Source organism: Balaenoptera acutorostrata, chromosome X, assembly GCF_949987535.1.
Source record: "Balaenoptera acutorostrata chromosome X, mBalAcu1.1, whole genome shotgun sequence".
NCBI classification, from domain to species: Eukaryota; Metazoa; Chordata; class Mammalia; order Artiodactyla; family Balaenopteridae; genus Balaenoptera; species Balaenoptera acutorostrata.
Genome location: NC_080085.1, coordinates 62,220,769 through 62,244,749, shown reverse-complemented (window position 1 = coordinate 62,244,749; position 23,981 = coordinate 62,220,769). Strand labels below are relative to the sequence as shown.

General features: G+C 50.1%; 2 protein-coding genes across 2 annotated transcripts; one reads left to right on the top strand and one right to left on the bottom strand.

Annotated features, from left to right (window-relative positions):
- Window positions 1-5,392: 5,392 nt before the first annotated feature.
- Window positions 5,393-8,987, bottom strand: LOC130706263 (uncharacterized protein CXorf49 homolog). Its single transcript, XM_057537651.1, has 5 exons — window positions 7,740-8,987; window positions 6,935-7,091; window positions 6,331-6,407; window positions 6,018-6,063; window positions 5,393-5,433 (listed from the first exon to the last, which is right to left on the bottom strand). Exons 1-5 carry the CDS (start codon window positions 8,985-8,987, stop codon window positions 5,393-5,395), a joined length of 1,569 nt encoding a protein of 522 aa, XP_057393634.1.
- Window positions 8,988-9,026: 39 nt separating this feature from the next.
- Window positions 9,027-23,496, top strand: LOC130706262 (uncharacterized protein CXorf49 homolog). Its single transcript, XM_057537650.1, has 6 exons — window positions 9,027-9,216; window positions 19,770-21,130; window positions 21,800-21,956; window positions 22,486-22,562; window positions 22,830-22,875; window positions 23,456-23,496. The coding sequence occupies exons 1-6, from the start codon at window positions 9,027-9,029 to the stop codon at window positions 23,494-23,496; spliced, it is 1,872 nt and encodes a 623-aa protein (XP_057393633.1).
- Window positions 23,497-23,981: the final 485 nt, after the last annotated feature.

Below are 23,981 nucleotides of genomic sequence, written 5' to 3'. Positions count from 1 at the left end.
TGTAGACTGCCTATTTCCTCTTCATCTGTTAGGTCTGGTGTGTTTTTACCTTGCTCCTTCATCTGCTGTGTGTTTTTCTGTCTTCTCATTTTGCTTATCTTACTGTGTTTGGGGTCTCCTTTTCGCAGGCTGCAGGTTCGTAGTACCTGTAGTTTTTGGTATCTGTCCCCAGTGGCTAAGGTTGGTTCAGTGGGTTGTGTAGGCTTCCTGGTGGAGGGGAGTAGTGCCTGTGTTCTGGTGGATGAGGCTGGATCTTGTCTTTCTGCTGGGCAGGTTCACGTCGGGTTGTGTGTTTTGGCGTGTCTGTGGCCTTATTATGATTTTAGGCAGCCTCTCTGCTAATGGATGGGGCTGTGTTCCTGTCTTGCTAGTTGTTTGGCATAGGGTGTCCAGCACTGTAACTTGCTGGTCGTTGAGTGAAGCTGGGTCTTAGTGTTGAGATGGAGATCTCTGGGAGATTTTTGCCATTTGGTATTACGTGAAGGTGGGAGGTCTCTTGTGGACCAGTGTCCTGAACTTGACTCTCCCACCTCAGGGGCACAGCCCTGGCAGTGGCGGGCTGCACAGTCTCCTGGCAGGGGCGGTGTAGATAGTGACCTGTGCTCACACACAGGCTTATTGGTGGTGGCAGCAGCAGCCTTAGCGTTTCATGCCCGTCTCTGTGGTCCACGCTGATAGCCGCGGCTCGCGCCCATCTCTGGAGCTCGTTTAGGCGGCGCTCTGAATCCCCTCTCCTCGCACACCAGGAAACAAAGAGGCAAAAAAAAGTCTCTTGCCTGTTCGGCAGCTCCAGACCTTTTCCCGGACTCCCTCCCGGCTAGCTGTGGTGCACTAACCCCTTCAGCCTGTGTTCACGCCGCCAACCTCAGTCCTCTCCCTGCATTCTGACCGAAGCCCGAGCCTCAGCTGCCAGCCCCGACCCACCCCGGCGGGTGAGCAGACAAGCCTCTCGGGCTGGTGCATGCTGGTCGGCACCAATCCTCTGTGCGGGAATCTCTCCGCTTTGCCCTCCGCACCCCTGTTGTTGCGCTCTCCTCCGTGGCTCCGGAGCTTCCCCGCTCCGCCACCCACAGTGTCCGCCCACGAAGGGGCTTCCTAGTGTGTGGAAACCTTTCCTCCTTCACAGCTCCCTCCCACTGGTGCAGGTCCCATCCCTATTCTTTTGTCTCTGTTGTTTCTTTTTTCTTTTGCCCTACCCAGGTACGTGAGGAGTTTCTTGCCTTTTGGGAGGTCTGACGTCTTCGGCCAGCGTTCAGTGGGTGTTCTATAGGAGCACTTCCACCTGTAGATGTATTTCTGATGTATCTGTGGGGAGGAAGGTGATCTCCACGTCTCCTATTTTTAGATTTTTAAGAAACCTCCTTACTGTTCTCCATAGTGGCTATATCAATTTACATTCCCACCAACACCGCAAGAGGGTTCCCTTTTCTGCACAGCCTCTCCAGCATTTATTGTTTGTAGATTTTTTGATGGTGGCCAATCTGACTAGTGTGATGTGATACCTCACTGTAGTTTTTTGTTTTTTTGTTTTTTTGTTATTTTATTTTTATTTTTGGCTGTGTTGGGTCTTATGTTTGTGTTCCTTTCTCCCTAGTTTTGGTATATCTAGAGTAGGTCTTTGATTTGTGGTTACCATGGAGTTCATTTATGTTGACCTATATCAATTTGATTTAAACCGATAGTCATTTAAGTTCAAACACATTCTGAAAGCTCTACATTTTTTACTCACCTCCCAACATTTTGTGTTTCTGATGTCATATTTCACATCTTCATGTCCATCATTTAACTGTTTATTGTAGTTAGAGTTGATTTTACAATTTTTGTCTTTTAACCTTTGTGCTAGCTTATTTAACTGGTAAATACCCAGCCTTTATGATGTAGTTGCTTCACCAGTACATTTTCCCCGTCCTTTAATTTCGTATTTCCTGTTGTAGCATTGTTGTTTTTTTTTTACTTCAAGAGGACCTTTTAACACTTCTTGTAAGGTTGGTTTAGTATTGATGAACTCTTTTAATTTTTGCTTGTCTGAGAAGCTTTTATCTCTCCTTCAATTCTGAATGATAACCTTGCTGGGTAAAGTATCCTAGGTCTTAGGGTTTTCCCTCTCAGCACTTTAAACCTTATCATGCCACTCCCTTCTGACCTGCAAAGTTTATGCAGAAAAATTAGCTGATAGGCTTCTGAGAGTTCCCTTGTATGTGACTCTTGTTTTTCTCTTGCTAACTTTAGAATTCTCTCTTTAACTTTTGCCCTTTTAATTATACATCTTGATGTGGGTGTGTATGGGTTCATTTTGTTTGGGACTCTCCGTGCTTCCTCTGTGTCTCTTTCTTCAGATTAGGGAAGTTTCAGCCATAATTTCATCAAATACATTTTCAACCCCTTTCTCTCTCTCTTCTCCTCTGGGGCCCCTATAATGCAAATGTGAGTATGCTTGATGTTGTCCCACAGGTCCCTTAAACTAGTCTCATTAAAAAAAATTTTTTTTTGCTCTTATGATTGAGTGATTTCCATTATTCTACTTTCCAGACTGCTTATGTGTCCTTCTCTGTCACCTAATCTGCTGTTAATTCCCTCTAGTGTATTTGTAATTTCAGTTATTATATTCGGCTCCGACTGGTCCTTTTTATATTTTCTAGTTCTTTGTTAAAAATTCTCACTGTGTTCATCTATTCTTTTCCCCAGTTCAGTTAGCATTCATATTACTACTGCTTTGAAGTCTTCCTCAGTTAAATTACTTATCAGTTTCCTTAGGGTTTTTTTCATCATTTTTTCTTGTCTTTAATTTGAAACATGTTCCCCTGTCTACTCATTTTTTAAAAACTTTCTCTGTCTCTATGAAATTAGGTGAGACAGTTATGTATCCCAGTCTTGAGGGTGTGTTCTTGGGTGGGATCATCCCTGTTCAGTCTGCATGTGCCCAGTGACTCTGGAGGGAGAGCTAGATATGAAGTGAGCATGGGCTGCATCTTCCCCTAGGGTGTGGTGGCAGTCACTGCCCGGGTGGGAAATAGGTCTGGAGTTGAAGGGGCTAGAGCCAGAACAATGTGTGAGCTTGGCCTTCTTCTATGCTCAATGGCCATCACTGCCCTTTCAGGTGTGGGGTTGGGTCCTGAGGGGCTAGAGTAAGAGCCCTGACGAAGTTGGGTTTCTCCCGGCTGTGATGGCAGTCTCCACATTGGTCTGGGATATAGCCGGGTCCTGAGGGCTTGGGGCAGTATTTCTGTGCTGCTTTCACCTTCTCCCCAGTGTGCACACTGTGGTTAGAGGCTGGAGGGAATGGGCTCTGAGCCAGAGGGGTTCAGGCCGGAGGGGTTGGTGCCACACCACTGAGCTGGTCCCACAACCTCCATACTGTGCATTGAGAAGGGAGTTCCTGTGATGGCGGTCTGCAGCCTGTAGTTAGTTTCACTCTCTCCAGAGTGTCTGCAGGGACACATGACCTGGAATGACTGTCTCTACTGGGCAGAGGCAGGTCCAAGGTCTGAGCTACCTCTGTTTCCTCAAAGTGCACACACACTCATTGGTAATGGCCTCAGCTCAGTGGGGAGCAGTGCCAGAGCAAGAGGGCCTAGATCATAAGCCTGGTACAGGCTGGGGTGGGGAGCACTGGGTACATCCTAGGAATCCAGCCAGAGGCCTGGGCAGCAATCAAGCCCACCTTCTCCAGGGAGGGGTTTGAGTGGAAGGATTCAGTCCCACGAACATTCTTTTCTGACCCTGAGGTCTGTGACTGTCCCATCCCACATGTGGTCTGTCCACCTGAGCTCATGCCATGAACTCTGAAAGCGAGTCAGGGTGAGAATATGGGGGAAGGGAGGACCCAAGTGCTCCCCATTGTCCAGGTACAGTCACTCCTTACTTCCCATCCTCACTGTGCCCATCCCGCCCCTGTCCCGGGTAGCTCATGTTGGGTGGTCTCATATATGGGTCCCCTGATTCTAAGATGAGCTACTCTGAGGAGCCACCCTTCCCAATCTCATTCCATCCACACCCACAGTAGTCGTCAGACATCACAGGATCACAGAGTAGGATCGAGAGCCTCCTCCAGCGAATCCAACATTTTGAGCATCCCAACACCCTGTCGTGGGGTTTGGTGACTTCTGCCTCATCCCCCTCCTATGTTTTGGGAATGTAACGACAACCCTTGAACAAAACAGATCCGACCCTTGATTTTGCTCATTCAATGCCTCACAGAACCTGGACCAGCCTCTACTCCCTTTACTCCCTGAATCACATCTTTCTCCCTCAAGGGAGATTATCCCTGATTACTTTTATTCACACACAGGGACGCACACTCACCAACCTGGAATGTCCTATCTACCATCATACCCCCTTTTGTGTAGTAAAACACCGGTCTTTCGGGAAGGCGGTCAGGCAGAACCACCCTCGCCTCACTCGAACACAAATCTGTCCCTCTGAGTCTCAGGCTGGTACAGCCCTGGGTCCTGGCTGAGGGAAGGAAGTGCTCCCCAACCTCCCCTGAGGGGGAAATCGAACATGGAGTTCGGACTCAATCTCGTGTGTCCTAAAGAGGCAGTCTGGGAGATTGAGCTGGGACATGGAAATATCATTTCCAGGAAAATCTGTGTCATGGGGCTGGTGGAAGAGTATTTGACGGGGACCATGCAAGAACACAGACCTACTAACCACACTTGCCATAGAAACTGACGGGCCAATTTCCACTCAAGGGTATAGAGACGACCAGGCTGGAGGAGGGTGGTCAGCTGGCTAAGGCAGGGAGGATGTGAAAGCTTCCAGATTGGAGCGCTGGAAGGGGGTCATAAGTTCCTGCTGATTGGGAGGGGGGATGGCAGAGATGAATGGGAACCGCCAGACCCCAAAGGAGGAAGGGGTTTGGAGAGAACTAGAAGAGGGCCTTCGGGGGAAAGGGAGGACGTGCCAATGTGGCCAGGCAGAGCCCACACAGGACCCAGACCTGGGGCACTCCGCTGGCTTGACTGCAGGGATGGTAGCAGAGGCTGGCCCAGAGTCCCCACCACAGGACGCCAGAGATACTGTTCTGGAAAAGGCTCTGACGTGGAGCAGCGCCCTGCCCCGGCCCCCTACCCCTACCCCTACCCCTACCCCTCCAGAGAAAAGGCAGAACACAGAATATGAGAGGCACTTTAATTGGAAAATGCTGTGAAACTGGGGTGGGGCGGGGGCAAAACAAGGGGGAGAGGAAGCCCCAGCTGAGGCAGAACAGGAGGGAACGAGCTTGGCCACAGCTCCCGGGCCCCAAAGGTACCAGCTGCTCCTCTTGCAGGAAGACGCTGGGCTCAACCTGTGAAACAGCAGAGTCACGGAAGAGCCTCAAGCCAGGGCCAGCCCCCAGCCCTGCTCAACAGCCAGGACTGTGGGAAGGGGTACGGTGTGCGTAACACTCACTTCAAAGGGTCTGGAACTTGTCAGCCAGGTACTGCATGGCGGCTGCAACAGGGACAGGCATTAGCAGGCGCTCCAGACAGAGGGATATAGAAGCCCGTCCCCCTATCCCCGTGAGGAACCGCCTAGCCCTGCAACCTGAAACCCCCTCCAGACCCGATGCAAAGAGCTCTGGGACTGACCACTCCCCACCACCCGAATTGAATGTGGAACCGGTTCCTAAAGGGAAACAAAGTGTGCCAGCAGCTCTCATGCTGTGGGCCGTGCCACAACCAGTCAGAAGTCGTCACACAAACAAACAAACGATCCAACAAGAACCTTAGAAGGCACACCAAGCAGCAGTTCAAGGGAAAAATCAACGAGGCGTCTCTAAAAGTCCTACCAGAAGGTGGTTCCCTAGCATTGGTCTGGTTGGCAAAGTGTGCATGCAGTCCAGACAGTACTTTGCTACTTGTACACACGCCCAGCTGAACATGCACAGCCGGCTCCAGGGCCAGGCCTGCTAGGTTCTCCTCCCCACAGGGATGTTGGTCCCTGCGAGGCCAAATGCACCTGCAGCCCACCCCCACCCCAGGAGCCCACCCGGTTTCTGCACTAAGACACCGCTCTCCGTCCCTGGTTCCTCATACCAAGTTGCTCCTTAAAGTCGTCTGTTTCTCTCTGTAGCACGAGACTCTAGGCCAGCAGACACAGGAGGAAGAGAAATGATTAGTATACTCTGGCCTCCTCTCTCCTCCACCTTCTCCTCTTCCCCAGGCCCTCCATCCCAGAGCCGGGTGGCTAGACTGGCAACGGCTCCTCAGTGGAAAGGAGGTGGGTTCCCTCCATGGGGTACGTCATGGGGGCAGGGGAAGGAGGGCCCCACACATGTCAGTTGAACTTGGACCCAGATCCCACCCTCGAGTTTGGGCCTGCATTTCCAGGAGGCAGAGGAAGCATTACCAGAGGACAGCCCGGTGTTCCCAGGGTCTGCTGCTGTCTTTCTGGTCTTGGGGGATGGTCAAGTGGCTTCCGGTCACCTGAGAGGGAAAGGACACACAATCCAGCTTCCCAGGCTCCCAGTGAGGTGGAAAGGGCCAAGCGGGGTCTAACGTGAGGTGAGGCAGCACCACCCTCCGCTGGCAACAAGCCACCCCTGTTCTGCCCAGGAGCCCGAACCTTCTCCCTGGGCCAGCCTCCCGTTCCCCAGGGGCAGCCATTTCGCCACTGTGGTCCCCAAAGACCGTGGCTCTGGATTCGACCCTCCCAGAGCTGCAGCCACAGCCAGCACGTGGAAGAGCAATGTGGGCGAACAGGACTTAACAGAAAAGGCTGTTCCCCTGCAAGTCTACACCCGGAGGAGCTGTTTGGGGCACTGCCACCGATCACCCCGGCCGCACAAACCCCAAACCGAGGATGATGTGGCTCAAGGCCAGCCCTGCCAGCACCCCGTCTCCTGTGGGAGAAGCTGCCTGGGAGCAAGGCTGTGCCCCCAGCCGAGACAGAGCCAGAGGTTTCTGTCCTCCACCCCTCTCCCCTCCCCTCATATCAAACCCACGACACTCACCTGAGGGGACAGGCCCCCTGGGCATGACTTCTCCCTGGTTCAGGGCCAAGGGCTCTGAGTTGCCTGGATCTTGGGGGCCTCTGGTGTTGAGGTCGCCACTGCTGACTTTTCCACGATGCATGCGTGGAAAAGATGTGCCTGGCCTGTAAGCTGGCAGCTGAAACAAGAATTTCTCACCGATTTGGACTAAGGATGTGTGTGTGTGTGTATGTGTGTGTGTGTGTGTGTGTGTGTGTCTGAGAGAGAGAGAGAGAGAGAGAGAGTGTGTGATTCAGGGCCGGGGTGAGGCAGGGAAATGGGAAGGGAATTGAAAGGCTGATCTCATTAGCACTTTCTCCCTCAGTCAGCCCCAGGCCAGCAGGCAGAGCTGATCTAGGGACAACACTGGGGTACTGAGAAAGCCCAGGCCCTCTGCAAGGAAGGTCTGGGGAACAGCTAGGAAGTAGGATTCAGAAAGCTGGTGAGTCTAAATACTGAGGCTTTTCGGGGAAACTTTGAAGGGATCCCCGACCCAATTCAGCTACCAGCCCTCCCTTCCATCCCAGCCCCAGTCTTGCAGAGGAGGCTGGAAACAGGCCAAGGGTGGAGAACCGGGCCCAGCACACCCGAAATGCTACCTTAATGTTTGTCCCTAGTAAAAGGAGCCCGATCTGGCATCCTAATGACCCAGTGACCGAGGGGCCCCCAATGACGACCCCTGAGGGATGGACAGAGGCAGCATGGGTGAAGACGTGTGTCCTGGGGGCGGTTGGAGCGGGGGGGGGGGGCGAAGAGTGGGGAGAGAGGAGGAGCATGGCCTACTCACTTGGCCCTTTGCGGCTGGGTCTCTATTTGGGTCCTTATCTTCTCCCGACACCGCCTCAGTCTCCCTTGCCCGCCTGGCCACGGATTTCTTCCCAGCTCCGGTGTGCTTGGAATGTTCGGTTCCCGAAGGGACCAAAGTATACCTCTTGGATCTCCCAAGCAGCGGAATACCAGAGATTGGGGGCAAGGTGGCCGGTTCCACGGGAGTTGCCAAGATTCCCTCTCCCCCGGAAGGGAAGTTTCTCCCCAGGGCAAGTTTGGAGGCTCCCCCGAGGGATTTATTCTCCTGGGCCCCCTTCTTCCTAGGAGTGACCCGCAGCAGGCCACCTGCAGCAGCAGCAGCAGCAGCTCCCGGGTAGCTGGGCCTGCTGCCCCCCTTCCTCCAGAGCACGCTCCGCATTTTCCTAGGGGAAGACATGCCCTGCTCTCCCACGCCCTGCGTTTCCACAACCGAAGTGAGTCCTCGCGGAGCCAAGGACAGGGAAGAGCCTGGCACGTGAAGGAAATTCTCCCTGACTTGGAAAATCGAGTGTCTGGGAGTGTCTCCGGGATCCTTGGGTCTGCTGGGCTCGGCCTGGCCTCCTCCTCTGGGGTAATTGCTCAACGTCATCAGCTCTGTCTCACTGAACTCATCTGAGGACTCGGGGTTGGACTGCATCCAGGCCAGGTTTTCCTCGGGGAGCCGCTGCCGATCCGCAGCCACGTTCAACCTACACTTATGGCCTCTCTTATGGTTCCCCCAGGCCCGGCCCGCTTCGGGCCCACCGAGGTGGAGAGGGCCGGCCAGAGCCGGCGGCGCTTCCCCATAGCTCTGGGCGGGCGCTCCTCGACCGCCGGGACCCGCCTCGAGGCCGGCCCACACAGCGGACACTTCGAAGGCTTCGCAGCTCTCCGGGGACGGGTGTCTGTGGACGTCCAGCACGTCCCAGTCGGCCAGCTGCCGCAGGATGCCCGCCGCAGACTCCTCGGCCAGTTCCATGAGGTCCCTCGTGTCGTCAGCCGGGCAGCCAGGTCGGCCTTCGCTGCCCCACAGCACCGGCCCTCCCGCTTCCAGCATCTCCCGCTCCGACTGGAAGCCCTCGGGATCCGGGAAGCCGCCCCCGCCCTCGCCGCTCCGCGGCTCCCCGGGCTCGGGGCCTGGGTCGGGACCCCGCGGGACTGCGGGGCCGGTCGGGCTGACGCCGGCCCGCTCCCCGCCCTCTGGGCCGAAAAGCGTTCCCCACACAGACAGCTTATCGGGGGAGCTCATGTCGCTAACCTGGCGGCGCCGGAACCGGGGCGACGGTTGATGGCCCGAGTCACGGTCGCGGTCGCGGTCACGGCGGTCGAGGCGGGCGGCGCTCAGAGGGCAGCAGCAGCCACCTCAAGCGTCGCACGAGCTCGCCTCAAACGAAACGACGCGAGGCTTTCAGCGCGCCTCCTACGCCCGCACCGCGGCCTCCTCATTGGTCCGGGCCCGGCCAACCAGCGGGCGCCTTGTTCGCCTGCCGGCTCGAGGCCTAACCAATGGGGTCGAGGGCCTCTGATTTGCCCCCAAGCCCGTGGGCGGTCCAGGCAGTGGGCTGGTGAAGGGGATGGTGGGAGTGCCTCCCTCTGTCGAGCCTCTCGGCCCGCCTCCTCCTGTCCCGCCTCCCCTTTCCGGTTAGAGTCACAGCTCTGAGCCTCCGTTTCCCATCTACACAGGGGGTCGGGGAGTGAGGGCGCCGGGCTCCAGGGGTGGTGAGGATGAAACGTCAAGATGGAGGCGCTGGACGCCTAGCACACGCCGAAACCATTTGCGAGCCTCCCTTCCACCGCAAGCCTTAAGACCCAACAGGAGAATGGGCACAAGAGTCCCGCAGTCAGTGATCAGGGGTGAGCCAGAGAGCAAAGGGATCGTATTTTCCTTCTGTAAGGTCTCTGTCTCAACTGCTCCATCAAATGTGGCTCAGCAAACGTTATGGGCAGGTGGGTTTGGCGGACAGACTGGGGTTGGCCTCGCTCCATCAGCCCTTCGCCCGATCTGAGGCAAATTCAAAGAAGAGGAAATCGCAGTGGCCAGTTACACCCCAAAAGATGCTCCCCACCGCTGATCCTGGAGATGTCAACTAAAACCACGAATTGGGTTTCACACACTAGGTTGACAACCTTCAGAGAGCTTAACCATTCCGAGGGTGGGAGAGGTCAGGAGCAAAGCCCTGTGGCGGTGGTGCAAGAGATCCATTTGGGAGGTAATCTGGCAGAATCCATTGAAAGCAACTTAGTGCCAGCACGGACTCTGTGCCTGGCACTCTTCTAAGCGCTGGGCATAAATAGAAATGCATCCACGTGACACACCTATAACTATAGTATCAACTATTACAGGCCTCTTACCGGTGAGGAAACAGGCACTGAGAGGTTCAGCCACTGGCCCAAGGTCATTCGGCTCGTGGGGATCAGCGGCAGCATTGAAACCAATCAATCTGCCTCCAGAGTCCTTGCTTTGAGCCCAAGATCTTAAAACTGGAAGGAAAAATAAAAGCTATTTCCTCTATGTTTCGGCAAGTCCGCTGCCTGGTACTTCTTCCGGAGACACGCTGGTACCTGTAGTGTACAAGAACACATGCACAAGGGTGTTGGTGATGGGAAAAACTGGGAACACTCCAAATTCCCGTCAGTAAGGAAATGGATGAATGCAACGTGGCTTAGCATCCAGTAGCATAAAGCGTGGCAGTCCAGAGGAATGCATCAGGCCATTCTCACAGCTTTCAAAAGCATCCACCTGACTTCAAACTGCAAGTTGCAGAACGATGGCTTTGGATTCACATTTGTAAATTAAAGCACTTGCGTGCGTGGGCACACACACACACCAGTCAATCCTATGTAATATATGAGAATTCATTTAAGTATATGTACACATATGTTTTAAAGTTTTGAAGGACGCACAACCAAGGCCTACCAGTTGTGATGGCGGTGTGTGTGGATAGCCAGGTGTCTCTCAATTTTTCTTGGAACTGTCAGTTCTCAGCTTCCCTGAGCTGAGCAGTACTGTTGTCTGGGGAGTGGTCCCTCTCTTGGTTTCTATATGGCCCATGGGTGTTAGAATTTCCCTTGTCTGCCACCCAACTCCTACTCTGACACCCCTCCATTCCTCCCATACCTTCCTTCTGCTCTTTCCCGTTCATACTCCTCTGTCTTCAGTCACCTCTCTCTCCTGCCTCCTGCTCTGGCTGACCTCCTGGAGAGTCCTGGGGTGTCTGAACCCCTCTTGTCTGTGGAACTCAAAGGCCCAGTCTTCTGGGTCTGCATCTGAGAAGCTGGCCATGCTGGAGAAGTTACAGAGCAGGGGAGATTGGGTGCACTGTAAATCTGCAATCCTCCTCCTCGAGCCTGCCCCCGATGGTGCCTGCCTGTTTGTGGATACCGCCCCCTTCCACTTCTCCCAGTGACTTTTTAAGTCATGGTGTGGTATTTCAAATATGTTAAAATGGATAAGGAAGGATATAGCAAAATCTCCTGCATCCACCAGCATCCTATGAAACATTACCAGTGGATCCAGTGGAAGCCTCCGTCTTCCCTCTCACCATTTCCATTCCCTTCCTCCCTCCCCCATAGAGAGACTCCCAGAACTTCTTCTCACCTTCTCCACTCTCTTCGTCCCTGTGGCTCTCCTACCTGCTCTTCCCCTGCATCCCATACGTCTCCAATGATGTCACTAATCTCTGCTTTACCCCCCTACGCACACCAGGATCCAATACTGGTTTTGACTTACTCTCTTGGCCTGGAGTGGGAGTCAGTGTCAGAGGTTCCTCTTGGCCTTGCCAAGGTGATAGCTCTTACTCCACAGATTAATGACCCAATGTGCAGGTCATTGCTCCAACTGCCAAGTGTATCACTTAGAATTATCAGCTTGGGGACTGGAAAAATGACCACTATGTTGGTCCAGGGACCCAGTCAGCTCACCGTGGCCTGATATCTATCCCCAACTCCTTTTACTGCCAGAACCTCATAAGCCCCACTCTAACAGGGCCCCATCATGACACTTTGGGCTTCCGGGATCAATGTCAGCTCAGAACCTGTGGCCAGTAGTCCTAGACATGTCTGTGTCCAGTGCCAGTGTGCAGTCACCCAAGCATCTAAGAAAACTGCTATGAACATTTGCATACACATCTTTTGCGCATGTAAGTTTTCATTTCTCTTGGGTAAACATCTAGGAGTTAACTTGCTGGATTGAATCGTTAGTGTATTTTTAACTGTTTCCAGAGCATCTATACCATTTTTTGCCTTCTCACCAACAATGCAGGAGAGTTCTATCTGTTCCTCAGTCTCTCTAGCACTTGGTATTGTCTGTATTTTGTTTTTATTTCAGCCATGCTTATAGCTATGTTGTGGTATTTCATTGTGGCTTTAGTTATTTCCCTAATGACTAATGAGGTGAAACATCTTCTCAATAGCTTACTGGCCATCCAGTAAGCACAATGACAGTTCTATTTTTTTTTTTTTTTGCTCATTATTTATTGTGTTGTTTGATTTCTCATTACTGAATATCGAATGTTCTTTATCTCTTTCGGATACAAGTTCTTTATCGTGTGTGCTTTGCAAATACTGTTTCCCAGTCTGTGGCTTATGCTTTCAAAAACAAAGAAACAGACAAAACCCAAATAACACAATTTAAAAATGGGCAAAGGAATTGATTAGATATTTCTCCAAAGAAGACACAGAAATGGCCTACAGGTATATGAAAAATGCTCAACATCACTAGTCATCAGGGAAATGCAATTCAAAACCACAATGATTTATCACCTCACAACTGTTAAGATGGCCAGTATTAAAAAAACAAACAAACTTAAAATAGCAAGTGTTGGCAAGGAAGTGAAGAAAATGAATCCCTTGTGCATTGCTGGTGAGAGTGTAAAATGGTGCACCCACCATGGAAAACAGTATGGAAGTTCCTAAAAAAATAAAAATAGAACTCCCATATGATCCAGCATTCCCACTTCTGTATATTTACATTTACATTACAAAATGATTGAAATCAGGATCTTGCATAGATTATTGCACTCCTATGTTCATTGCACCATTATTCACAATAGCCAAGAGATGAAATCAACCTAAATATCTATCAACAGGTGAATGGATAAAAGGTAGTATATATAATGTATACATATAACAGAATATTACTCAGCCTTTAAAAAGAAGGAAATCTTGCTATATGCTGTAGTATGGATGAACTTTGCAGATATTATACTAAGTGAAGTAAGCCACTCACAAAAGACAAATACTGCATTTTTCCACTTACATGGGGTATCTAAAGTAGTCAAACTCTTAGAAGCAGAAAGTAGAATCCTGGTTGCCAAGGGCTTGGGGGAGGGGGAAAAGGGGAGTTGTTGTTCAATGAGTATAGATTTGCAGTCATGCAAGATGAAGAATTCTGGAGGTCGGATTACAACAATGTTCATATAGTTAACAACACTGTACACTAAAAAATTTGTTAATAAGGTAGGTTTCATATTATGTGTTTTTGCAATAAAAATAAATTAAAAAATAAAATGCCTTATTCAATGGCTTTTCATATATTCACAGTTGTGCATCTATCACAATCAATTTTAGGATATTTTTGTTAGCCCAAGAAGATGCCCTGTATCCCTTAGCCATCACCCCCAACCCCACAACCCACCCCCAGCCCTATAGGCAAGTAATAAACTACTTTCTGTCTCTATGGTTTGCCTATTTAGGAAATTTTGTATAAATGGAATCACACAATATATAGTACTTTTTGTCTGGCTTCTTTCACTTAATATAATGTTTTTGGGGTTCACCCATGCTGTAGCGTGTATCAGTACTTCAGTTATTTTTATTGCCAAATAATATTCCATGGTATGGCTCTACCACATTTTATTTATACATTCATCAGTTTATGGGCATTTGGGTTATGTTTAGTTTGGGAATATTATGGATAATATTCCCAAACTAAATGCTGTTAAGAATATTCCTATACATTTTGAGTTCATGAGTTTTTGTGTGAACATATGTTTTCAGTTCTCTTAGGTAGATCCCTAGGAATGGACATTCTGGATCATATGGTAACTCTATGTTTAACTTTTTAAGAAAATACCAGAATATTTTCCAAAGAGATTCAACTATTTTACATTATCACCAGAAGTGTATGAGGATTCAAATTTCTCCAGATCCAAATATTTGTTATTATCTGTGTTTTGGATTATAGCCATCCTATTGTTTTTGCAACATGGTATCTCATTATGGTTTTGATTTATATTTCCCTACTGACTAGTGGTTCTGAACATCCTTTCATATGCTCATTAACCATCTCTATACCTTCTTTGGTGAAATGTCTATACAAATCTTTTACCCAATTTTTTAATGGGGTCATTTTCTTATTTATTTATTATTCTTATTCTTTAATCTGGATACAAGTTCTTTGTTAGATCTGTGACTTTCAAATATTTTCTCCCAGTCTGTACCTTGTCTTTTCATTTTCTGAATAGTGCCTTCTGAAGCATAAATGTTTTAAATTTTGATGAAGTCCAATTTATCAAGTTTTTCTTTTATGGATCATGCTTTTGGTGTTGTACCTAAGAAATCATTGCCTAACTCATGTTTACAAAGATTTTTCTCCTCGGGTTTCTTTTAACAGATTTATAGTTGTAGGTTTTACTTTTAAGTCTCTGATCCATTTTGCATTAAGTTTTGTGTGTGCTGTGAAGTAAGGTTCTAAGTTTGTATTTTTGCATGATATCCAGTTGTACCAGCACCACGTGTTGAAAAGACTATCCTTTTCCCATTGAATTGAAAATCATTGACCATAAATATAAGGAGAGTTCGTTAATTCTGAACTCTCAATTCTGTTCCAATGATCTATCTCTATGTCAGTACTACACTAACTTGATTATCTGTATTTTTATAGTAAGTTTTGAAATCAGAAAGTGGAAGTCTTCCAGGTTTGTTCTTTTTCAAAGTAGTTTTGGATATTCTGTTTTGTTTTGTTTTGTTTTGTTTTTCATTTCCATACGAATTTTTGGATCAGCCTGTGAATTTTTACAAAGAAAGCCTGCTGAAATTTCGATAGAGATTGAATTGAATCTATATATCAATTTGGGGAGAATTACCATATAAATATTGAGTCTTACAACCATGAACATGCAATGCCTTTCCATTTATTTAGATCATCTTTAATTTCTCTCAACAAACATCAATTTGTGTTTCTCAGTGCATAAGTATTACATTTGGTTTGTTAAATATATGCCTAAGCATTTTATTCTTTTTGATGCTATTGTAACTAGAATTAAGTGTTCCTTAGTTTCATTTTTGGATTATTTGCTACATGTATATAGCAATAAAATTTGTTTTATGTATTAATCTTGTATTCTGTGATCTGTTGAACTTCTTTATTAGTTCTACCATTAGATCCATTTTTGTGGATTCCTTAGGATTTTCTGCATATGAAATCATGTCATCTGAGAATTAAAAATTTTCCTTTTTTATTTCCTATCTGGATGACTTTTAGTTCTTCTTCTTCCCTGTTTGAACTGGCTCAAACTTCCAGTGCAATCATGAATAAAAGTAGTGAGCATGTCTTTGTTGCTGACTTTAGGGGAGAAGTATGCAGTCTTTCACTACTAAATATGATGTTAGCTGTAGGTTTTTCATAGATATCCTTTATCATGCTGAAGAAATTTCTTTCTATTCCTAGTTTTTTATTGTTTTTATCATGAAAGGTGGTCGAATTTTGTCACATGCTCTTTCTGTGTCAGTTAATATGATAATGTTTCAGTGCTTTCTTCTTTTAAAATAGTGTATTACATAAATTGATTTTTAGATGTTAAACCAACCTTGTATTTCTAGAATAAATTCCACTTGGTTATGGTATATAATCCTTTTTATATGTTTCTGAATTCAGTTTGTTAATATTTTCTTGAGGGTTATTTCATCTGTATTCATGAGAAAGATTGGTATGCAATTTTCTTTATTTTGGATGTCTTTGTGTGTTTTGGGCATCAGGGTAATTGTGCTGGTCTCAGCCAATCGATAGTGATACTGTCAGCTAGAAATACCTGGAGGCACTCACCTGGACTCCGAGGCGAGCCCCCACAGATATTTCCCCTTTCAGAACCAATGTTGTGGTTGAACTAGCCCTTGTGGTTCTTATTATAATTGCAAGAAGCACCTCAGCAATAACCTTCAGGAACCTTTGAAAGGACGAAGTTTATTACTCACAAGTCCTGGAGGGTACATGGCATGCCTTGGACCACACAGAAAGGTTGTGGGTGGAGAAAGACAGCTGGGACCTGGGGTTATGTTTTAATCGGGGTCAAGAGTGAGGGGCCTAGGGTTTCTCAGATTCACTCTTTATTGATGAATTTAAAACAGAATGGGAATTAAAGCACAAGAAGGGAAAAACAAGCAGCCAAAGGGTCAGTTATCTAAGTCAATCAGAGATCTCCAAAACAAAGGAAACTTCAGGGGTGTGGTGGCCTGGCTCTTTACCTAGTCGTGTAGCTGGCAATTTGTTCTTTTTGATATAGCTGTCTTTGAAGTGGTGCCTCAGCAATCAGAAGCTTAATGTCAGGCACTTGCATTACAATTAAAAAAAAAACTGTCAGAGGCTCACACTACAGTAATATTGGCCTGCTAGAGCTAATTTGAACGTGTTCATTCCTCTTCTTTTTTCTGGAAGAATTTCTGGAGTGTTGCTATTATTTCCATCTGAAATGTTTGATAGCATTCAGCAGTGATGCCATCTGGACAGGAGCATCATTGTGGGAAGATTTTTAATTATTAATTTAATTGACTGTCTATTATTGAGTCTGTTTTGAAGTTTGTGTCTCTCTACAAATTTTTTCATTGCATATATGTGTCTAATTTGTTGGTATAAATTTTTTCATACTATTTTCTTATAATTTTTAAAATTCAATAGGCTCAATGGTGATGTCTCCCTTTTCAGTCTTGATTTTAGTGATTCCTTAGGAATCTCTTTTTTTTTTTCTTGGTCAGTCTGCCTAAGGTTTGTGATTTGTTATCTTTTTAAAAAAAACCATCTTTTGGTTTCATTGTGTTGTCCAAAAAGATTAATCAATAGTCAATCTAAGAAAAATGGAAATTTTTATTTGAGCCAACCTGAGGACTGTAACATGGGAGACAATCTTCAGAAAACTCTGAGGACTGTTCCACCCATTGGAGATAAAACCGTTATATAAGTTTTTGAGACAAAGTAGCATATTAATAGTTTACATAGTCCAACAAGGCGAGTAGTGGGTATTAATGACCCATTACAGGATTGAGAAAGGAAAGTTATCTCTTAAGGAGTTACCTTGCTGGTTCCAGAAGGAAATTTCTTTTCTTTCCTTCTTTCTTTCTTTCTTTTTTTTTTCTTGGCATGTGGGCATTCCTGTATCTTTTAAGGGGATCTAGTTAATGTATAATGTGATACACAAATCACACTAAAGGGGAGGGGCTAGTGGCTCAAATGGGCAGAGAGAGAATTTTATGTTTACAATTTTTCTTGCCCTGCCTGAAAATAATTTTATTTCATTAATTCCACTTTTGATCATTAATCTTTCAATAGAAAGCATTAGGTGATCAAGTATTTGGTACCTAAATGCTAGAGTGGTTCTTTACCTGCCTTGGGTCCATCATGTCCCTCGATGCTGGGTCCTAATAGCCCGGTTCTTTCTTTCCTTTTAGGGGGTGGTACTAGTAAGATGTCTGGCAAGGAATAACGGTCAATTCCAAGTTGTCCAATAGGACTTGCACCAATTTTACCTTGCATGTGCATTGTGCATGTCCATTATTTTATAGAGAACTATAGATGTGATCAGTAGTTTCCAGTTGTTTAGATATCATTATCTTAGTAGGAGCAGGTGATACACAGTGCAAAAGACAAGAAACTAAAACTTTATAAGTTACACAAACTGTAATCAAAGTTGGCAATAGGAGGAACAATATCATTAGTAAAGATTTAAGCCAATATCCTCTTGAACCAAACCATTTTCCTAGCATTTCCCTTAAACTGGGAAGAGGATCATTCAGAGTGGAAATCTGATTTTTCAGATGCACCATGGGGGGGGGGGTGCATTAGAAGACTCATCAGGTATAAAAACACAGCATTCACTATGTATTATAGCATAAGCTCCCCCTTGGGAAGCTTTTAGAATATTGAGGGCTATGCAATTCTGTAGGACTGCTTTTCTCATCATGGAAATTTCTGAACTGAGCAAACAAATGTCTTGGTTACTATCATTTAAGGCTTGCTGGGTGAATTTTGTTAAAGCCTCTATATGAGTAATGATATCTTCTATTCCAAGTGAAGGAATAAATATTGCAGCCAAATAATCATACCATTGGAAAACTGATTGAACCCAACATGCCCAAATTGAAAGCAGAATGACAGCAGATGTTTTCAAGGCTACCTGTAGGTGACATTGAGTCTAAAGGAAACCAACTGTACACCTCCCTAACCAATCTGGGGAGATCCAAGGCCACAAATTTGTTCCATAAACCTATTGGGTCCTGTTAGGAGCTATTCCACCATTTTAACATCTAGTGAAAACCGTCTTTCAGACCTTGAAACATACACCCAAAGGTTATCAAACATTAGATAGGATTCATTTGGGATTTAAAAACATTGACTAATGTGGATCTGATGCCATCATTCTGCAACTTGCAGTTTGAAGTCAGGAGGATGCTTTCGAAAGCTGTGAGAATGGCCTGATGCATTCCTTTGGACTGCCACGCTTTATGCTACTGGATGCTAAGCCACGTTGCATTCATCCATTTCCTTACTGACGGGAATTTGGAGTGTTCCCAGTTTTTCCCATCACCAACACCCTTGTGCATGTGTTCTTGTACACTACAGGTACCAGCGTGTCTCCGGAAGAAGTACCAGGCAGCGGACTTGCCAGAACATAGAGGAAATAGCTTTTATTTTTCCTTCCAGTTTTAAGATCTTGGGCTCAAAGCAAGGACTCTGGAGGCAGATTGATTGGTTTCAATGCTGCCGCTGATCCCCACGAGCCGAATGACCTTGGGCCAGTGGCTGAACCTCTCAGTGCCTGTTTCCTCACCGGTAAGAGGCCAGTAATAGTTGGTACTATAGTTATAGGTGTGTCACGCGGATGCATTTCTATTTATGCCCAGCGCTTAGAAGAGTGCCAGGCACAGAGTCCGTGCTGGCACTAAGTTGCTTTCAATGGATTCTGCCAGATTACCTCCCAAATGGATCTCTTGCACCACCGCCACAGGGCTTTGCTCCTAAACTCTCCCACCCTCAGAATGGTTAAGTTCTTTGAAGGTTGTCAACCTAGTGTGTGAAACCCGATTCGTGGTTTTAGTTCACATCTCCAGGATCAGCGGTGGGGAGCATCTTTTGGGGTGTAACTGGCCACTGCGATTTCCTCTTCTTTGAATTTGCCTGAGAGTGGGCGAAGGGCTGATGGAGCGAGGCCAACCCCAGTCTGTCCGCCAAACCCACCTGCCCATAACGTTTGCTGAGCCACATTTGATGGAGCAGTTGAGACAGAGACCTTACAGAAGGAAAATACGATCCCTTTGCTCTCTGGCTGACCCCTGATCACTGACTGCGGGACTCTTGTGCCCATTCTCCTGTTGGGTCTTAAGGCTTGCGGTGGAAGGGAGGCTCGCAAATGCTTTCGGCGTGTGCTAGGCGTCCAGCGCCTCCATCCTGACGTTTCATCCTCACCACCCCTGGAGCCCGGCACCCTCACTCCCCGACCCCCTGTGTAGATGGGAAACGGAGGCTCAGAGCTGTGACTCTAACCGGAAAGGGGAGGCGGGACAGGAGGAGGCGGGCCGAGAGGCTCGACAGAGGGAGGCACTCCCACCATCCCCTTCACCAGCCCACTGCCTGGACCGCCCACGGGCTTGGGGGCAAATCAGAGGCCCTCGACCCCATTGGTTAGGCCTCGAGCCGGCAGGCGAACAAGGCGCCCGCTGGTTGGCCGGGCCCGGACCAATGAGGAGGCCGCGGCGCGGGCGTAGGAGGCGCGCTGAAAGCCTCGCGTCGTTTCGTTTGAGGCGAGCTCGTGCGACGCCTGAGGTGGCTGCCGCTGCCCTCTGAGCGCCGCCCGCCTCGACCGCCGTGACCGCGACCGCGACCGTGACTCGGGCCATCAACCGTCGCCCCAGTTCCGGCGCCGCCAGGTTAGCGACATGAGCTCCCCCGATAAGGTGTCTGTGTGGGGAACGCTTTTCAGCCCAGAGGGCGGGGAGCGGGCCGGCGTCAGCCCGACCGGCCCCGCAGTCCCGCGGGGTCCCGACCCAGGCCCCGAGCCCGGGGAGCCACGGAGCGGCGAGGGCGGGGGCGGCTTCCCAGACCCCGAGGGCTTCCAGTCGGAGCGGGAGATGCTGGAAGCGGGAGGGCCTGTGCTGTGGGGCCGCGAAGGCCGACCTGGCTGCCCGGCTGACGACACGAGGGACCTCATGGAACTGGCCGAGGAGTCTGCGGCGGCCATCCTGCAGCAGCTGGCCGCCCGGGACGTGCTGGACGTCCGCAGACACCCGTCCCCGGAGAGCTGTGCTGCCTTCGAAGTGTCCGCCGTGTGGGCCGGCCTCGAGGCGGGTCCCGGGGGTCGAGGAGCGCCCGCCCAGAGCTGTGGGGAAGCGCCGCCGGCTCCGGCCGGCCCTCTCCACCTCGGTGGGCCCGAAGCAGGCCGGGCCTGGGGGAACCCTAAGAGAGGCCCTAAGCGTAGGTTGAAGGTGGCTGCGGATCGCCAGCGGCTCCCCGAGAAAGGCCTGGCCTGGCTGCTTTCCGACCCCGAGTCCTCAGATGAGTTCAGTGAGACAGAGTTGATGACGTTGAGCAATTACCCCAGAGGAGGAGGCCAGGTCGAGCCCAGCAGACCCAAGGATCCCGGAGACACTCCCAGACACTCGATTTTCCAAGACAGGGAGAATTTCCTTCACGTGCCAGGCTCTTCCCTGTCCTTGGCTCCGCGAGGATTAACTTCGGTTGTGGAAACACAGGGCGTGGGAGAGCAGGGCATCTCTTCCCCTAAGAAAATGCAGAGCGTGCTCTGGGGGAAGGGGGGCAGCAGGCCCAGCTACCCGGGAGCTGCTGCTGCTGCTGCTGCAGGTGGCCTGCCGCGCGTCACTCCTAGGAAGAAGGGGGTCCAGGAGAAGAAATCACTCGGGGAATCCTCCAAACTTGCCCTGGGGAGAACCTTCCCTTCCGGGGGAGAGCGAATCTCGGCAACTCCCCTGGAACCGGCCACCGTGCCCCCAATCTCTGGTATCTCGCTGCTTGGGAGACCCAAGAGGTATACCTTGGTCCTTTCGGGAACCGAACATTCCAAGCACACCGGTGATGGAAAGAAATCCGTGGCCAGGCGGGCAAGGGAGTCTGAGGCGGTGGCGGGAGAAGATAAAGACCCAAATAGAGATCCAGCCGCAAAGGGCCAAGTGAGTAGGCCATGCTCCTCCTCTCTCCCCACTCTTCGCCCCCCCCCGCTCCAACCGCCCCCAGGACACACGTCTTCACCCATGCTGCCTCTGTCCATCCCTCAGGGGTCTTCATTGGGTGCCCCTCGGTCACTTGGTCATTAGGATGCCAGATCGGGCTCCTTTTACTAGGGACAAACATTAAGGTAGCACTTCGGGTGTGCTGGGCCCGGTTCTCCACCCTTGGCCTGTTTCCAGCCTCCTCTGCGAGACAGGCTGTGATGGAAGGGAGGGCTGGTAGCTGAATTGTGTCGGGGGATCCCTTAAAAATTTCCCCAAAAAGCCATAGTATTTAGACTCACCAGCTTCCTGAATCCTACTTCCTAGCTGTTCCCCAGACCTTCCTTGCAGGGGGCCTGGGCTTTCTCAGTGCCCCAGTGTTGTCCCTAGATCAGCTCTGCCTGCTGGCCTGAGGCTGACTGAGGTAGAAAGTGCTAATGAGATCAGCCTTTCAATTCCCTGCCTCACCCCGGCCCCGAATCACACAACTCTCTCTCTCTCTGTCTCTCTCTCTCTGTCTCTCTCTCTCTCTCTCTCACACTCACACACACACACACACACACACACACACACATACACATACACACACACACATCCTTAGTCCAAATCGGTGAGAAATTCTTGTTTCAGCTGCCAGCTTACAGGCCAGGCACATCTTTTCCACGCATGCATCGTGGAAAAGCCAGCAGTGGCGACCTCAACACCAGAGGCCCCCAAGATCCAGGCAACTCAGAGCCCTTGGCCCTGAACCAGGGAGAAGTCATGCCCAGGGTGCCTGTCCCCTCAGGTGAGTGTCGTGGGTTTGATATGAGGGGAGGGGAGAGGGGTTGAGGGCAGAAACCTCTGGCTCTGTCTCGGCTGGGGGCACAGCCTTGCTCCCAGGCAGCTTCTCCCACAGGAGACGGGGTGCTGGCAGGGCTGGCCTTGAGCCACATCATCCTCTGTGTGGGGTTTGTGCGGCCGGGGTGATCGGTGGCAGTGCCCCAAACAGCTCCTCCGGGTGTAGACTTGCAGGGGAACAGCCTTTTCTGTTAAGTCCTGTTCGCCCACATTGCTCTTCCACGTGCTGGCTGTGGCTGCAGCTCTGGGAGGGTCGAATCCAGAGCCACGGTCTTTGGGGACCACAGTGGCGAAATGGCTGCCCCTGGGGAACAGGGGAGGCAGGCCCAGGGAGAAGGTTCGGGCTGCTGGGCAGAGCAGGGGCGGCTTGTTGCCAGCGGAGGGTGGTGCTGCCTCACCTCACGTTAGACCCCGCTTGGCCCTTTCCACCTCACTGGGAGCCTGGGAAGCTGGATTGTGTGTCCTTTCCCTCTCAGGTGACCGGAAGCCACTTGACCATCCCCCAAGACCAGAAAGACAGCAGCAGACCCTGGGAACACCGGGCTGTCCTCTGGTAATGCTTCCTCTGCCTCCTGGAAATGCAGGCCCAAACTCGAGGGTGGGATCTGGGTCCAAGTTCAACTGACATGTGTGGGGCCCTCCTTCCCCTGCCCCCATGACGTACCCCACGGAGGGAGCCCACCTCCTTTCCACTGAGGAACCCTTGCCAGTCTAGCCACCCGGCTCTGGGATGGATGGCCTGTGGGAGAGGAGAAGGTGGAGGAGAGAGGAGGCCAGAGTATACTAATCATTTTTCTTCCTCCTGTGTCTGCTGGCCTAGAGTCTCGTGCTACAGAGAGAAATAGACGACCTTAAGGAGAAACTTGGTATGAGGAACCGGGGACGGAGAGCGGTGTCTTAGTGCAGAACCCGGGTGGGCACCTGGGGTGGGGGTGGACTGCAGGTGCATTTGGCCTCACAGGGACCAATATCCCTGTGGGGAGGAGAACCTAGCAGGCCTGGCCCTGGAGCCGGCTGTGCATGTCCAGCTGGGTGTGTGTACTAGTAGCAAAGTACTGTCTGGACTGCATGCACACTTTGCCAACCAGACCAGTCCTAGGGAACCTCCTTCTGATAGGACTTTTAGAGACACCTCGTTGATTTTTCCCTTGAACTGCTGCTTGGTGTGGCTTCTAAGGTTCTTGTTGGATTGTTTGTTTGTGTGACGACTTCTGACTGGTTGTGGCACGGCCCACAGCATGAGAGCTGCTGGCACACTTTGTTTCCCTTTAGGAACCGGTTCCACATTCAATTCGGGTGGTGGGGAGTGGTCAGGCCCAGAGCTCTTTGCATCGGGTCTGGAGGGGGTTTCAGGTTGCAGGGCTAGGCGGTTCCTCACGGGGATAGGGGGACGGGCTTCTATATCCCTCTGTCTGGAGCGCCTGCTAATGCCTGTCCCTGTTGCAGCCGCCATGCAGTACCTGGCTGACAAGTTCCAGACCCTTTGAAGTGAGTGTTACGCACACCGTACCCCTTCCCACAGTCCTGGCTGTTGAGCAGGGCTGGGGGCTGGCCCTGGCTTGAGGCTCTTCCCTGACTCCGCTGTTTCACAGGTTGAGCCCAGCGTCTTCCTGCAAGAGGAGCAGCTGGTACCTTTGGGGCCCGGGAGCTGTGGCCAAGCTCGTTCCCTCCTGTTCTGCCTCAGCTGGGGCTTCCTCTCCCCCTTGTTTTGCCCCCGCCCCACCCCAGTTTCACAGCATTTTCCAATTAAAGTGCCTCTCATATTCTGTGTTCTGCCTTCTCTCTGGTGGGGTAGGGGTAGGGGTAGGGGTAGCGGGCCGGGGCAGGGCGCTGCTCCACGTCAGAGCCTTTTCCAGAACAGTATCTCTGGCATCCTGTGGTGGGGACTCTGGGCCAGCCTCTGCTACCATCCCTGCAGTCAAGCCAGCGGAGTGCCCCAGGTCTGGGTCCTGTGTGGGCTCTGCCTGGCCAC

What these genes read in the sequence shown, in the direction of transcription:
- LOC130706262 (XM_057537650.1), top strand. Translation starts at nt 9,027, where the DNA reads ATGGCCCGAGTCACGGTCGCGGTCGCGGTCACGGCGGTCGAGGCGGGC. An exon ending in ATCCAGCCGCAAAGGGCCAA is followed by an intron (nt 21,131 to 21,799) that starts GTGAGTAGGCCA and finishes TTCTTGTTTCAG; the next exon opens with CTGCCAGCTTACAGGCCAGG. An exon ending in GAACACCGGGCTGTCCTCTG is followed by an intron (nt 22,563 to 22,829) that starts GTAATGCTTCCT and finishes CTGCTGGCCTAG; the next exon opens with AGTCTCGTGCTACAGAGAGA.
- LOC130706263 (XM_057537651.1), bottom strand. Translation starts at nt 8,987, where the DNA reads ATGAGCTCCCCCGATAAGCTGTCTGTGTGGGGAACGCTTTTCGGCCCA. An exon ending in ACCCAGCCGCAAAGGGCCAA is followed by an intron (nt 7,092 to 7,739) that starts GTGAGTAGGCCA and finishes TTCTTGTTTCAG; the next exon opens with CTGCCAGCTTACAGGCCAGG. An exon ending in CGACTTTAAGGAGCAACTTG is followed by an intron (nt 5,434 to 6,017) that starts GTATGAGGAACC and finishes TCCCTGTTGCAG; the next exon opens with CCGCCATGCAGTACCTGGCT.